The following is a 16,880-nucleotide window of genomic DNA, read 5'->3' as shown; positions in this document are numbered from 1 at the left end:
AATAAAGGTGGAATTTTAAATGCTGAAGATTGTAACATTCCCAAACCAGCTTTATCTTCTGGTATCTCTTTTCCCCTCTTGTTTTGTACAGGGCTGAATTTTTTTATGACTAGCTGAGAGGTAGGGTGGTGTACCTGAGATTTAAGGCAGTCATTGGCATAAAGTTTTCCATGCCCTCCTACACATCCAACCCCACCAACTGTGCAGGGAGGGTCCTCACGTCTTTGATAACCCAGCCCATTCTGTCTTGCAATCTGTGTCTTGCTCAGCTTTTCTTGTGCACTTGACTCACAAGGAAGACTGAGTTTGTACACTTTCTGTCCATGGCAACTGACTTCTTAGATTCAGCTGTAAGTCCAGTTCACTCCGGTTCAACAGCATGTATTAACTAAAACTGTGACTCTTACCGTGGAGTATGCTATGATTATCTAGAACTAGTGTGTTTAGTATGTGTCACTAAGGCATTTCAACATTAGATCATCCTCATGTATTCATTATTTTCCTTGTCATTTTGGCGGGGGGAGGGGGCAGGGAGGGAGGGCAGTTTTGGCTGCATTGCTTCTTATTTGCCTCCCTAGTTTGTTTATTCAGCCTTCACTGAATGGATTTCCCAACTCATAAAGTGTAATGGCTGTGGTAACTCATGGAGTATAAGAACACAGTAGAACATGGTGAACTTTTGCTACAAAAATCGCCTACATAAGGTAGCTCTGAGGGGTAGGGAGTGTACAGAGGCTGAGCTGTATTAAAATAAGTCAGTTAACAGGATATGCTTTAAACTTTTTGAGGATAGACACTGATCATGAGCAGGCTCTTGAAGTATTTTTATATGTTTATAATGGGCATGAACTGCTGCCACCATTTTTCCTCTCAGTGAAGAAGAGATGTATGACCTTTACTGTGGAATGAGTCAAAAGTCTTTAGCTGATATTATAAAAACAACAGGGAAAGCTTGGTGTCTATTTCTACTCTGGTCAGGAGGAAGACCAGGGGCCTGGCTCAAGCCAAAAGGAACCTACAAACACACAAAGAGGCTTGTAGAAATGTATAAGGTTTGGTGTTTCTAAGGGGGGAGGAATTTTTCTAGTTTGTAATTTGTTGACTAGTCCTGAAAAGCTGTTAGCCAAAGAGCTCTCAGATTGTGTTGGGGAGAATTATCTGCTCAAATGGATTTGGGAGGTTGCTGCTGGCTGGGGACTCCCTTGCTGGAGTGACATTCATAAGCATGTTGTTTCCTTTGTCTGGACATGGTTAAAGTCTTTATGCCGTCTTCTTCATGACTGCTAATTGTAGAGCAAGTGCTTCATGAGCTCACTCACATTAGTCAGAATATGTGGCTCACCCTATTTTTTTAAGTTTCAAAAGTTAGTGTATAATTTTGGTCACAAGTATTGATCCTCACTCCCCAACCCACCAAATCACCAAAGACCATCAGCTGCAAATAAAAGAAATGCTTTTAATAGCAGGGGGGGAAATCACATTAGAATAGACTATGACTGGTGGAAAAGTTAATTATCTTTTAAAATATTTTTTTCTATTTTTACAATAGAAAATTTTCTAATTAGTTCAAAAGTCAAGTAACATTTGATTCAAACCTGGCATCCTCACCTGTGAAGAGCAGGGAAAGCACCACAAAATTACAGAGATGCAAATGGATATCATTAATGGAAATTAAATAATCTCTTACTCCTCATTCTGTTCTCCCAATGTGTAGGAAAACCGGAATTCAGATACATGCTAAGAAAGTTTATCAGCAATATTCGCAGGAGTAAGAGACTTTGTATGAGCTTCTGTGTAAGAGAAATGTCTTTGGGGGTTCTTTCCTGCCTAATAGCACCTATTACAAAAGGAAAGTCAGAAAAACTTCCTGCTCAGGGAAGGGGAAAACAATAATAATAATAAAAACAAATAAATAAAACAAACAAACCGAAAACCCACAGGGTAAAGGATTTTGGAGTGAAACAGAGTTTTAATTTTTGAGACCCCTGCAAAAGGTAGCTGCAGCACATGGAGGACGCACAGCATCTCCCCTGAGCTTGTCGAGGTCCGGCAGCGGTCAGGACAAGCCGAGCAGCCCTACCGCTCGTCCCGTCTCGAGGGGACGCGACTTGAAAGCCTGACTGCGGGTGTACAGATTTGCAGGATCCAGCCCTGTTCTGGATGGGCAGCTTGCTTTTCTCCTGCAGCGTGTGAGAGTCCCAGCGCTGTTTGAAAACCAGTGCGGTAGAGAAGGGTCGGAGGGTCGTGGGGAGGAACCCCCTCTGCCGGCACGTCTCGGGTTGCCTAAAAGGAATTATTGAACCAGGAACAAAGCAGAAAACAGACTGCAGAAAACATCGGGGATCCTTTCAAGGCAATAATCTTGTTCAAGAGTTACATCATCAGAGTACCAGGGTCCCCTTTTCAGGGGTGCCTGAAGGACATACGAAGAATTCAGGGCGGGGCGTAAATGTTTTGCCAAGGCAAACGTTTGCCTGGAAGATGCCCTGTGTCAGCCAGTATTAAACAGACTAAGATGGGTGTTGTTTCCGTAACGGAAAAGAGTGGATATTGTGAGCAAATCGCCTGTCACACATGATTTGACAAATTCTGGTTTGCTTTTAGGACAATGCCTGTTAATTCTATTACGGGCGGGGAGAGGATGAGGCGCGAGTGGGCGCGGACGGACAGCCTGGCTGCAGCCGCTGTGGAAATACACGATTTTGAGGTCTGGTTTACTTGGTGCACTTTTTGGCACTGCCCACCCCTCCTAAAAACTGTGAAGGGGGGAAGCACAAGGGTTGAGGACCGGAGGGAAGGGGAAAAGGAAAATATGATGTTTCCTTTCTCAAAACTTTGCAGGGATCGTTTGTTTTTCCCCTGTTCCCCGCAGAGGAAAGCTCGGAGGTGAGCTCGAAGTCCTGTCTCCGGCCCGGACTGCCGGTGCTCACATCCCCCCTCTCACTGCCTCCCTGCCTATCTTAAGGGATACAGTGCAGCTCCTGGTGCTTGGAGCTCTGGTTCAGGACCAAATGTTCCCTGAGACGGATTTTCAACCCCCTGGGGGGGAAAGGGGGTGAGGGGCGTGGCTAGTGGAGCTGCAAGTCTTGGCTTTCCCCTGTCTAAGGGGGTTTACTATTGCTGGAAAGGCTATTTTTCCCCACTGTTTTTATTTTTACCATTATATGTATTATAGTGTATGCACGTATGATAAACGTTGATACGGATCCACTGGCGTGGCTTTGACTTCTTATAGTCCCTTTCACGCCCTTAGTCATTTTCAGGCAGCGTTTTGCTCAAGCTTAGGGGACTTTATGGAAAGGAAGCTAGGACAAACCCTGAAATTTGGGGATAGGCAGAGGGCAGATTTCAGTGAGGGAGTTCCTTAGGGTTTTCCCTAAAGCCGTGAGGAAGAGGTGAGTGAATGAGGGACACCCCAAACGGGGCTCCCCTCTAAAAGGGGCGGCGGGGCAGTGCACTGGAGGTGCCGGGAGACCACAACGACGAGATGGACGTCCCTGAGAAAAGAGGCGGCCCGCGCTTTACATGTAGTCATTGGCTGGGGATACTTCCTCATAAGTATTCAAATATTACGTTAATTATCGCCACTGCAGGCTTTCACTCTAATTTATATATGTGTGTGTGTGCATATACATATATATATATAAAATATACATATTTATATATGAATTCTGTACACCCCAAAACCTCAGGTTGTCCCTATGTGTTTTTTCCCGTCAATTTGTTTGGTCTTTTTGGCAGAGGGCTAGTCTTCAAACAGGAGGAGTATTACTGTTGTCTTGTCAATTACCATGATTTGAAAGTGAGCCTGTGTAGCACTTTAGCTGCCCTCAGCAATCAGGCTTTAGACTCACGAGGTTCTGATTATAGGAGTTGCCTTATTTGCATTGATGAGGATGAACCAGCTGCTGGAGCATACAGAACTGCACCTGACACAATCACCGAGTTCAGGATTAGCACAGGGAATCAGGAATTCACTATGCTATATGGCAATCTCAGCCCTACATTAGAGTTACTCATGCAAAATGACCCAAATTTGCAATGAGTACAATTAGCAGTCCAAAGATGCATGTTAATTTAGGGGCTGACATTTTCTTGCCTTTTACTTATTAAATATAACGATTATGTGCTACTTAGTATGCAAGGCTGAGAAAAATGAGCTTTTTACTCCCCTGTGAGCCCCCTCAAAGTATCCTAACTGCAGTCCTTGATGTTTAGGACAGTCAAGAAGTTTTGTGCTCTGTAACCCAAGGGCGGGTTTCTTTCTTTTGTTCGTTGTTTACAGGAGTAAAATTGAAAGGGTTTGGGGTTTTTTAACATTTTTTCCTTTCCTTTCTCTTTAAGCAATCGCTTCCAGTTTAAAGAACAAAATGTTGCCGTGTTATGTATATCTCTTTCCTCCCCCCTCCTCGAGTTGTTCAAAGCATTCCCACAGCTACACCACGGATCATTCCCTATTTCTCTCCGTGGAAGAGGGATGTTTCACTAAAGCTAAACTGCTCGAGGGAGAATCTAGCGAAGCAGTTTTCCCCCTGACCACCCCGCAACACCCAGAGATCTTAAATTTACAATTGAAAATAAAATCTGAGCTGTATTTATTCTTGCTTTCGTGTACCTAGGTATTGAAATTCCCACCTTTGGGGAGGGAGGAGGGAAGGGGGGGAGAAAAGAGTGAAAAAAGTGTGGTTTATTTTGGAGCAAAAGCATGCAATTCAAAAGCTAAAGCTCCCATTGGAGAACAGAAAATTTAATGAGCTTTTAATGGAATGCAATGCTCAGAGTAGTAAATTATTTGTTAGTTGGCGATGCAATCAGCATGCTGATTAAGGTTGCTTGGTTTTTTACTAAACATTAACCGAATCAGAACGGTTAGTCCTTGTTGTTATGCTTTGGGGGGCTTTCGTGGAGCAAATGGACTTTCAGAACAGAGATTGTCAATAAAGGTGAGTGCGCTCCAGGTGTCATTTGAATATGGTGATAAAATACTTCTGATAAATATTTTAAAGCGTTTAAATCCACAATGTTCACCTAGTGTATTGTGAACTCTGTTGAAAGAAACAGCGGGCCTAGAAGGGCCTTGCATCAATCCTTATTTCTCTCTTGGAAGGTGAATATTACATTTTATTTAATTTTTCAAGCATTATTTTCAAAATGCGCTTTTGAACAAAAATGTAGGCAAGCTCAGAATTTGGAGACTCAATCTGAAAGAGGAAATAAAAATTATGTAGAGAATAGGTTAGAAGTGTGATTTAAGCTTTTGCAAATACACAGGAAATATTTATGCACTTAAAATTAGATATTTTTTTATTATCAGATGCTGCTTTTTTTTTTTTCTTAAAAATTTTTAAAGGGACATCTCTTCATTTTTACTGTGAAATGAATTACTTTTTATTTTAGTGTACTCGAAGAAAAGCAAAAAAGCAAAACTCCATTGGCATTAACACCACAATAGGGAGGGTGGTTATTGTTCTTTTATGTATATTGACTGTAAATACTTAGCCTATTGAATCCTTAGACAAGCCTTGGATTGCACATATCAATCCACTTATTGACTGGGTATGCACCTGTTTTAAGATAACGTTTATCGTTTTGGTTGCCTGTCTGTTTTGGGTCATATAGATTAACAAGAGACAGAAAGGAGAATTAAAAATAATGAAAAAAAGAATTAAAGGCTAGAAGCTTTGCATTTTATGACAGAGTTCCTCTTCTATAAATCCAAATTGGTTAAATCTTCACCTTATTAAGTCACGATGATCAGATACCTTTAAAATCCGATAAATAACTATCTATGTGTTTTAACTATTCCTGTTTATGACCCAAGAGGTTAAAAGCCTTTGACTGGCATTTGACTTCTGACCTCCTATAAATGTTATCTTATCGGCTCCTACTTGTTAACTTGCATTGAGTGCTTGTCCCTGATGGCTTTTAGATAAAAGGGGGTTTATTATATTTCCTATAGAAACTGAACCATTTGCTTTGTTCTTCGGATGTAGTCTCAGCCCACAGAGTAACCTTGTAACCTACCTAATTTGTAGAATAGACTAAAACCCAAACTATTTACTGTTCTTCGGAAGCCTCATTTTTTGTCTAAAGTCGGTCGAATTCTGATACAATGTAAACCGTTGCCCTTACATGATTTCTACAATTTTTAGTAATAGTAGATTTCAACCAAGAGCAGATGTATTAATATTTTCATTAGTATTTTTTACCCGAATTTGAGAAGCCTCCCCATAGCCGTTTCAAATGCATTAAATGTGTTATTCGCATTGTACTTTTCTTATCTGCTTAAACGGTGTGGTTGTTGGATACATGTATTGTAATTCCACCTTTTATATTGAAGGAATTTCTTTTATGCTGCATATTCTCCTGCATCTTTCTGTCCTCAAGCATCCAAAACTTGTCGATATTAATACAATGACTTCTATGTGCTGAAGGCGTTCCTTCAGGCAAACATGTATGACGCTTTGCTTATGTGTATAAGCTTAACTCTGTTTAATACATTTTGTTACGGTTTGCAAGGTGTTAGGAGAATGCGATGTAGTTCCTCTGACTCGTTTGCTAAAGAACATTTTCCACTAATTTTCTATAGAAATTGTTCTGTAATTATAGGAAAAGAATGAAAAGGCAGCCATCTTGTGGGTGGCATATTGCACTTTTTCTCCTTTTCCACACAGTATTTCTATTCTTTTGCTGTTACCATGTTTGGCCTCGAAGATAGTACTTGATATGGGAAAAAATATATGTTTATCATTCCATATACTATAGAAAAGTTGCCTTCCCCTTTGATACGTCAAGCAATCATCTAGTGGTTACAAGGAAATGACATCCGCCTCTATAGTTACTTATGAATGATAATATTTGCATTCTATAGCCCTTTGTGGAAGCGTATTTACGAAAAGCAAGCATGTTAGCAAAATATTATTACTGAGAACGAGATTATTTTGTCTGCAAACTAACGTGCAGGTGTGCCATTCAGGAATGATAAAATAGGAAATCTCCTGGATGTACCTTCCCCTAGATTAACTTATTTCTGGTTAATATTGCTCTTATTTATTGAAAAAGCTGATCACTGTTTTAAATGTTCACAGTGTCACTATGGAAAGCTGAAGAGATTTGGTTCTTGTTAACGTCGACTCTATTTCAACAAGAGAAATATTTAATGCAATTCTTAACTTTGTACTTTAAATACTATGTAGTTAAAGATATCGTCTCAAAAATAAAATGTATCTCCTCCCCCCCCCCAAAAAAAAATCTGATTATTGTAACTTAATAACTGCACCAGCGAATATTATGTTGTCCCTAACCTTGTTAGAGGTTTTGTAAAGGAAAGCTAAATTCTGAAATTCCCAACTCGACCACCAAAAACATGGGAATAAGTGTGTGAAGCTATTTGTCAATGAAATAAATGTCGTCAGCAACACCGTCATTAATATGCAGACCGTTCAGTTCAGGATTAGCTGCTCCAGACGTTATTGATTAAGCCAGTATTGGCAATTTTCTAACAAACTCTTAATAGCAGCTTGAACGTGGTGAGTTTGAATTTGCTTGAAAACTTGATGAAAATAAGAAAACTTTCCCTTAAAAAAAAAAAAAAAAAAAAAAGAAAAAAAAAAAGAAAAGAGAGGGAAGAGAAGAAAAAAAAAAGGCTTAAATTGCAAAATAAAATTGCAACATCAATTTGTGTCCGTTTAGTCAGCTCTCTGTTAAATTCAAAACATGTTGGAAATGCCAAGTGTGGTTAATAACTCAAGAAGACACGAATAATTCGGGACTCTAGTGTTTCTGAATAATAACCCCCGTACCTGTGTCAGCTCAAAAAAAAAAAAAAAAAAAAAAAAATTAAAAACCTCAAAAACTTTTCTCTTCCTGCCAACAGCATAAACCAAACTTTTGTTTCTCCTATTTTCGGAAAATTTTTATAAAAGCTTATTGAGAAAAATGACGACATCAATTTCCAAAAGGGGAAATAAATGCTGATTAGGAGGAAAACAGTTATCACTTCTCCCCCCGCCCACCCTGAAATAAAACAACGTCCAGTCGATGTCAGTATAAGGAGCCGGCAAAAGGCATCCGCTTTCTGTGCTGCGTGGATCAGAGAGGCCCGAACCTGCCTGTAGCCCCCGCAACTCCTCCTTCAGCCAAACTTAACCCCCAAAAAACCCGCGTGCGCACGGGTCTTCCTTGTCCGCTGAAGTGGGTGCCTGGGGGACCCAGCCCCCTCCTCGCGTTCCCTGGGGCTGGGGACGGGACACGACATAAACATTTTTATTTCCAGTGCAAGCAAACTAAATTCGTGTCATTTTCATTATAATTGTGGTCACTGTTGCCCCGTGAGGTGGGGGCGGGGAGGTCTCCCCTCTTCCCGCAGCGCCGAGAAGCCTTGCGCGCCCGCCTCACCCCCACCAGGGTTCTCACAGGGTAAACCTCTCTCTCCTCCTCGAGTAAGAGCAGATCACATCCTCTAATAGATTTCCTTGTGTGTAAAGATAATTAACTCATTGTTCTGCTCTTCGTGGATTAGCGTCGACGTCCTGCAGAAGGGTGTGAGTTTCTCTGTCTGTCCAAAGCTCAGACCCTCCCCAGACCTCGCCCACTTCTTAGGTGCAGCCCCCTCCTCGCCGCTCCTGGCACTCTAAATAAACACCTAAAGTGGGGAAACAGGTAGCTTTGGAAGAGTAAGTCATGCTCTGGGCTTTGTTCAGAGCTAGACGAGGGGATGACGTTTGGACTCTCCAGCTCCCAGTCTACCACTACTCGTTGATCCCCCTCCATCCTACTTGGGTACTGGCTTGCTGTATTTGGGACCATCTCTCCCACCCACCCCAAACACCTCCGGCACGGGCAAAGTCAAGTTCGCAGAAACTCGATTTTTCGTTTTGTAACCAAAACCTGAGATGTATTTGGGCTATTATGCAGGATAGCTTCCTTTAAAAGATTATTTGAAATACAAAGAGATTAATTTAGGAATCGCGATGTCGCGAGAAAAGGACCCTGCTGTAGATTAACAGCCTGTCCTGGTATTTGGAGAACAAGAGTGACAACTTATTGGAAGTTCTCAAGGAATCATTTATATTTCACACTCCAGCAGGCAGCTGATTTGAGATTGTCTGTTAGCATAACAAAGGCTCTGAGCCTGTGAACTTCAGAAACCTTTCGACCTCTTAGCTGCTGGCATGAATAGCCCCCAGCCCTGACTATAGAGATCTCCCAAAGCTCCCCTGTTCGTGGCTAAATTGTTAATCAGGGTAATTTAATATAGTTTTCAATATGCCCCATCTCTTATTGGGTAAAGTATTCACGGATCTCACCCCCTCCAGAAAGAAAAGTTCTTTATTCAAGTGCGAGGGGCAGCTGCAGAGCCTTCGAACTCCCCCAACCTCCGCATCCCCCAGCGCGGAGGACGAAGGGAGGGAGGCAACACGAGAGGCACACATGTATCCCCCCTCCCCATCCCAGCACCCCCAAACCCGACACCCTTCTCCTCTTGCACTCCCTCTTCCAGAGGGTCCGGTGATCCCCATTAAACCTACATTTTAATTATTTAATCTATTTTTTTCGATATTTATATATTTTCTCCCACCCTTCCTTTTTCTAGGTGGACAGCACCTGCGTTATGAGCTGCAGCTCAGGCAGATCCTTCAGGGCATTTCTGGGCAGAGAGTGGGGGACTTATTTCCCCTCCTGTTACCTGGGCTTTCTCTTCTCTTCTTTCCCTCACTCATCCTGCAGAAAGTTGCTGGAACCAAAGTTTCTACAAAGAAAACTTAGGGAATGAGACACACCAGAGTTTTGGGGCGGGGGAAGAGAATTTTTTGTTTGTTTGCAGTGTAACCTGATATTTGTGTTCTTGGCGCTTCAGGCTTCTGGCTACGTTTTGCCATAATCGGTAAATGATGGAGAAGAAATTTGTGCTGTATGCAATATGAGCTGCGTGGTCATGCAAGGATGCAGTCCAGGTGCTACACAGCGTGGGGCAGCGTGGCTTTTTTCGTGGTCTCTGCCTGAAGTGTGTGTGTGGACTCAATATGCCACATAAATAGCTACTGATGCACATGGAGAGCAACACCCTCTAAAATAAAATAAGCCCAGGGGACGTTTCTTTAAAATGTCTGAAATTAATCCTGGATCTTATTTATATCTAAAGGTTTTGGGATAATTTTTTCTTGAAACAAAAGGACAAAACAGCATGGAGAACAACATAAAACTGTAGACGGACAAATCAGAAACACATTTCCTGTATTTAACTTTCCTAAAGTGGAGATTTTTTGTCTTTGCATTTTATTTGTAAGTTTTGACTCCTACCATTCTGTCTGTGGACGTAGTGACACAGCTCTTAATTCCTTTTTTTTCTCTTTTTGAAGCTCCATATTTGTGCTTGATTTTCTTGTTAAATTGTTTACAGATTTCAGAATTTTCAGTGTATTTTTTCTGAAATATATAGAACAAGCCATAATCAAGATAAGTTTGTGCTTTCAATATTTTTCAAATGTCTTTTGAATAAGCAAAAATACAAATTAATAAGATAGTCACTTCTCAGGAATTAAAGAAGTAAACACTAGTTTCTTTTAAATCTCAAAAGATAAAATTACAGCATTTTTTCTTCATGAACACTTTTCATCATTAAGGTTGTTCTTAAATTAGATTTTACCTTCATTACAATCTATGATTCATAGTTATCATTTCACATTGATATCTCAGAATTTATGTTAAATTTTCTTTGTTACATTAATAAATCTACAGGAGAAGATGACTTGACTTTGTACCTGCACAAAAATATATTTTTGTATTTAAAAAAAAATCCATATTCTTAATTAAAATAGTTATATTTTGACTGACAGTCAAATTAATTCCATTCTGATGAAAAATTGTGTAGGTTTTTTGGTTGCTTGCTTGGTTGGCTGGGTTTTTTTGGTTTTGATTTTGTTTTCTTCTTCTAGTAAATAAATAACAGGATTTCTGCATATTAGCAGATATTTGCTTAGGTAGTTCTTCCTGAGCCACTTCTATCTGATGCTACAATTTGGGCCTATGGACCTATGGTATTGGAAAAAGGATGTATATTTGTGACGATGTTTGACAGGGGGAATGAATGCAGACACCAGAACAATTATATTACAGTCCCATTGGGAGCACCAGCACCAAATTTAGCCAGACTGATGGGTCACTGTCTAGACGGTCCCTTTTGTGTATCAGCTGTTTTTCCCCTGCTTTATTGTCCAGCTTGAATATATGGCTGGACCCTGCATATGGAGCCCAAACATAGCCATTCCTGCAGCCATATTTTGCTGTAGAAAAGAAACCCCTCCCCTCCCACCCCCAAAACTGGATGCGTCCTGCAACCATGTTCTCGATGGAATAGTTACAAAACAGAAAAGCAAACAAACTCAGCGTTATATACCAAACATATAGCTGTGTGCCCATGTAGGCACACATATGCCTGAAGATAACTATTATGTAATTAAAAATGTAATTCAATAGAATTATCACTTGAGATCACAGCAGAATGCATAGGAAATCCTGTCTGGGGCTCTGCCTTCTGTGAAGAGGGAGTTGATGGTGCTTTTGGGGAGTACTGTATACATGTAGATCACAGTTTGTGCTCCACCTATTCCAAAAGAAGGTAGAAAATAAATAAAACAAGCAGGTATTGTGAAGAGGCAATTAGGAGCCACCCTACATGTAAATTACAGCCTTTCATTTTTGAAAAGAGCAAGGGATAAAAAGAAAGAATATTTCTTAAATGTTTACACTCTAATTAGTAATGTAGACTGCTCAGCTTTTCACTTGCTGAAGCTCATACTTGAGCTGGAATTAGGCCTTTGCTATAGACAGGTAGGACAAGGTTGGTTATTTGTTTGTTTTAAGGAGGAAGCATCAGAAACCTATGAAAAAGACATTGTTATGGAACTTAGCTTTGTCAATTAACATGCATCTTGCCACTCTGTCATAAGGGAATTTTTTTTGCCATTAACACCTAGATGTCTCTGAGCCAGAAACAGCCACGGATAGCTAAAAGGAAAGAAAAAACCACAAACCAAACCTGTCAAGATACTGAAGAAATTTTAGGCACTGCACCACATGAAGTCTGGGAAAAATTTGTGGATCTTCTATGCCTGCATCTTTATAATATGAAAATGGCACTCAGTGGGTAGGTACTCTCTGAGGTGATTTTGTTTCACATTGGCAAGATGCCTACTGCCTGCAAGGCTGGGCCATAATGGCTTATTTTTTCACTCATCTTACCTGTCTGTGCCCCCTTTTTTATTGTTTTTGTTTTAATTTGAAACTCACTGGGGAAATCTTCTATTTTTTTTTTCTTCTAATCAAGATTGCACCAAGGCATTTATAATAATGGGCTTCTTGATAACATGTTAATTGCAAATCCCTCTCTTCCTACCAGGGATATCTTTGCTGTGGTCCTTCTGCACTGCTCTAGACCTCCTGCTTTTGGAGTGGACCCATCACTTGTGGATGTGCTAATTGGAAACACTCTATTTAAATTGATATTCCTACTTCTGAAGCATACCAGGAAGTCAAGTGTGATGGATTTACAATCAGGAATTGTGTGCTTCTTTGTTGAGCATCCTGTGCAGTGGAGAGAACCGGATAATCATCAAAGCTGCACACACACAAATCCGACATGGAATCACTCTGTTGTTTCTTGACCTGGCATAAGGTGGAGGGAAGGGGTAGAAATCTTTACAGCAGCATCGGTTGTCCCTGGGATGAAGACCATTTGCCACAGGAGGTTTCTCACACTGTGTGCCTGCAGATGCCCCTGCACAAGGCAGTTTTGACAAGAGCCTTGCAGGACTCAGGAGCTGAATCAGATGACCAGGAAATAGGTGTATGGAAAGGGTGATGATTTTCACTAAATAAATATCTGCAGAGGGAAACAGAGCTCTGATAAGATCTCATAGAGAAATAAAGCTTTGATTTTAATTTTGCAGATGGAACAGAATCAGATTAAAAAGAATCATGATAATTGAAATTAACCTCTGCAACTTTATTGGTAGAGTCTCATAACCACTAACCTGCTATCTCCTCTTACCATCACAGTGACATTCTGAGAGCAGTTACACTGTTCCTATAAAGCACACAAATGCATCTCTCTGCTGCTTCCTCTTACCTCCTTTTCTTTCCACTCCCTTCACCTGTCTGTAAAGATCATGTTTCTGAAGTTGAAAAATATAAGAAAACACCTACATCTCAGCTCTGTGTGCTGTTCTTGACTTGTGGATAAACATCTTTTCTGGTTTTTCAGGACATAATACCCCATGTCTCCCTTCTCCATCAGAGTGTCTCATAGTATCTCCTGCTGCTGGAAAATAAAGTTCTGATCTCAAAAAAAGGTACAAAATAGGAAGGTTTTTTCTGGGTTTTGGTGAACATGCAAGGTTATACAGACCTGCAGAGTGATTTACTGCTGCTTATTCTTGGCATATCAGGCAAGTTAAATGGTTGTGGAATTACTATTGCAATTACAGACTTGGTGGCTGGAAGAAACAAAAGAGCCAGTTTAGGGTGACTGATAGCCATCACAGCAGGTACCAGAATGGGCACCGCTGTGCACAGGCCAATTCTGATAACGTATTCACAGAGGAAAATCACTTTGGGGCACAGCTGCTACTGGCAATAAGGGCATGAGGAACCTGATGCTTGGTACATGTAGTTAGTGATCAGCTTTGTCTAGGTACAGGTTAAATTCAACTGGCCCACAAGAAAAAAATATTTGGGCTTGATAGCACTGTGCCAGTCACAGCCTGAGGTGCAGTTTGGCTTTATAGGGCTGTAGCATGATGACAAGTGGGAAAACTCATGTGCAGTATTGCTCTGTGAGTTGCATATCTTTTATATGTGAAGGCCAGCTGAGAATGCTAAACACACATACACATATAAATTCTGTTAAATTCATTCACTGAATCATGCACTATTTTACAGCAAGAGGCACCTCTAGAGGCCACATTGTCCAGCCCTGCTTTTGGAGCAGCTTAGGTGGGTCAGCCTGTGTGGGGCCACATTCAGCTGAGTTCAGAGAAACTTCTAGTGTAAGAACATTGTAGCTGACTTGGAAAACCTGATACAGAAGAAATAAATAAAATATAAAAATAAAAAAAACCCTAATAAATAAAATAAAATAAATAATAAAATAAAATAAAATAAATAAAATAAAATATAATAAAATAAAATAATATAAAAGCCTTTTCCTGACCTGGTGGCTTCCTGCCCCATGAACCCTATCACACCTGCAGCATCATGGCTGTTTCAGATGAGGGTACCCATCAGCATACAGTCAAGTGTCCAACTGTGACTCTAATTAAGAAACTATAACACAGACTCCAAGAACTCAGGTATCATAGAAATGAGTATAACAAAAATTGCTCAGAAAACCTACACTAGCAAGGATTGTGTTAATAAAAAACTCAGAAGCATTCCCAAGCATTAATCTGAGTTAAGGAATGTGTGCAGTGTGACCGTGTCCATACGGTGATCCTTAAGTGGGACAAGGTTGAAGCTGTGAGAGTAGGTATAATGCACAACCATCCTCTTTCCTATCAACCATCAGCAGTTTCCCCTCCTTTCTTCCTCTCTTCCTTTCCTTTTACTCGTTCTTAAAACAACCCTTTCACATCAGTACAGCTAATATAGTTTTTATCAAGCCAGACCCCAAGTCTGTTGTAATTCTGTTTTTCCAATCACCCTGTTTGTTCAAGTTAGAATTAAAGTATTTAAATCAGTTTCTTGTAATCTTCAGTTATTTATAGATAAAATGATTTACATGTTTGTGAGCTACCTGCTGTGGGCACAGTATTACTTAAAATTTTTCTTAAAAAATTAAACTACCATTTAAGCTTGTTTTCTTGTTTTCCACATCATGTTTAGGTCTCCTAAAGGAAATTACTTATTCTCCTATCTCTTTCCTTCTCCTTAAGATAAAATACCCATTTTTGTCTACATTTATTTAAGAGATAATGTAGTTTATCTGTTTGATTGTTTGGAACTAGAATTTAATTTGTGTTGGAGACCATATGGCAAAACAATCCTTTTTTCCCTCTGTGGGGAAAGAAATTCAGATTTTTATCTGTAAATCCTACTTCAAACACTGATTATTTGGTCCTGAGTTGGCTTATTTCTATTAAAACTGGAGAGCTGCATAATGGTAAAGGTGGTGCAAGTAAATTAAAATTAGCTGTGGACACTTACAGAAGAGTGAAATCCAAAATAACCACATTTATTAAGTCAGATCTGAATACGACCCATTGTTTCTACTCCCTGTGCTGAGATGAACTCAATTTATTTCTTTTATGTGAATAGTTGGCATATCTAATATAATGGAAGACTACGAACAAATATCATGTTATTTGACACAGGTTAAAAATGAGTTGAAGGTCATGGTTTTTACCAATTTTTACCAATCTTTTTCCAGAAGAAGGAATATTCCAGGATATTCCTTGAACACAAGATGCTGATAAACAGTTAGTATACCATTGCCCATTTCTTATCCTGGTTCCTATATACTGCTGTTGACCTTGGTTGGAGATAGGATAAAAGGCCAGATATGACACATTAGAAAGTCTTGTCGTGTCCTTAAGGTGAAAAGTGAGTTCAGAAGCCACCAGGGACACCACATATCTGGAAAGTCTTCTGCAAGTGTAGTAGTAGTGAGGCAGAAAACAAAGGCAAGGTTTGATTCACTGCTCAGGGGATAAAAACATATACTAATAACACTCCAGCAGAAGAGTTTAATTTGTTTTTCAGTCATTAACTGGCTGAAATTAGTTGTCATGGTTATTCTAGCTACTGAAGGGAAAGTGCAGGTTAGGGAATATTTGAGTTAATTTACCTCCCAAATGAAAACAGGTCAAGAAGGCTGGTGTTGCTCAGCCTGGAGAAGAAAAGGCTTTGGCAAGACTGTAAAGCCCCTGTAGCATCTAAAGAGGCCATAGGAGCTGGAGAGGGACTTCTGACAATTGTATGGAGTGATAGGACAAGAGGGAATGGAATCAAACTGATTTAGATTAGATATTGGGAAGACATTCTTTACTGTCTTAACTGTGGGGGTGGTGAGGCATTTGCACAGATTGCCCAGGGAAGCTATGGATGCCCCATTGCTGGGAGCGTCCAAGGCCAGGTTGGATGGGGCTTTGAGCATCCTGGTCTAGTTGAACATGTCTCTGTCCATAGCATGGGTGTACCAAGTAGCTGATCTTTTATGTCCCCTCTGACCCAAACCATTCTATGACTCTAACTGTTTTTAAGTCACCAAGGTTAATAAATTTCGCCTTTGAGGTAGCAGACAGCTGGCTGAAACAATTTATCTGTGATCTTGAAAGAGTCAAGGAGGACAGGTATTGATGACTTCTATCCAGTTCAGATATCAACATTTGCCATTTGTCATTAATGAAACCTTTAAAGTAGAACAGTTGCTGTGGTGTCACTGCAGGATCCAGAAGGAGACTAAATTGGGTACACAGAGAGAAGTTAAACTTTCAAAACCCAAACAGAAATGTGGGGGGAGGGGAAGTGGACATCACACAGGTTGATTTTTTTTAATAGTAATTTTTAAAATTTGTTCATGTTTCTGCTTTCTTCCCTCTAATGAATTTACCTCCCTCCATTACTCATTCTGCTGAATTTCTGTGTTGATTTCAATGTATAACATCCATGCAGCACCACGAGAGATGCAGAAAAAAGTTTGTATTTTTTTATCAACGTGTTGACAAATGTAGAATAACATCAAGAAACAGTTAAAGAATTTTACAAAACTGAGAATAAGAACACCACCACCACCACCAATAATAAAAATAGCATTTGTTTTTTATTTAGGATATCTGATTGACACTAATTAATGGCAACACAGCTGACACAAAACTAAACTC

General features: G+C 40.1%; 1 protein-coding gene across 4 annotated transcripts in view; it reads left to right on the top strand.

The window, feature by feature from the left end:
* The first annotated feature begins 4,751 nt into the window (after positions 1-4,751).
* The window catches only part of LOC126646879 (uncharacterized), a 35,510-nt gene continuing 23,381 nt past the window's right edge, over positions 4,752-16,880 (top strand). For 3 of the 4 annotated variants that reach the window (XM_050328568.1, XM_050328567.1, XM_050328566.1), the window contains exons 1-2: positions 4,752-4,943; positions 9,860-9,956. In XM_050328568.1, the coding sequence (XP_050184525.1) occupies positions 9,923-9,956 (34 nt within the window). In that variant the 5' untranslated portion in view covers positions 4,752-4,943; positions 9,860-9,922. The remainder of the gene's footprint in view (positions 4,944-9,859; positions 9,957-16,880) is intronic. The other variant, XR_007630427.1, reaches the window with a different exon arrangement.

Source organism: Myiozetetes cayanensis, unplaced genomic scaffold (assembly GCF_022539395.1).
Source record: "Myiozetetes cayanensis isolate MyiCay16 unplaced genomic scaffold, myiCay2020 scf4, whole genome shotgun sequence".
NCBI classification, from domain to species: domain Eukaryota; kingdom Metazoa; phylum Chordata; class Aves; order Passeriformes; family Tyrannidae; genus Myiozetetes; species Myiozetetes cayanensis.
Note: the sequence above shows the minus strand (reverse complement) of the source record. Positions and strands in the feature narration are given on the sequence as shown.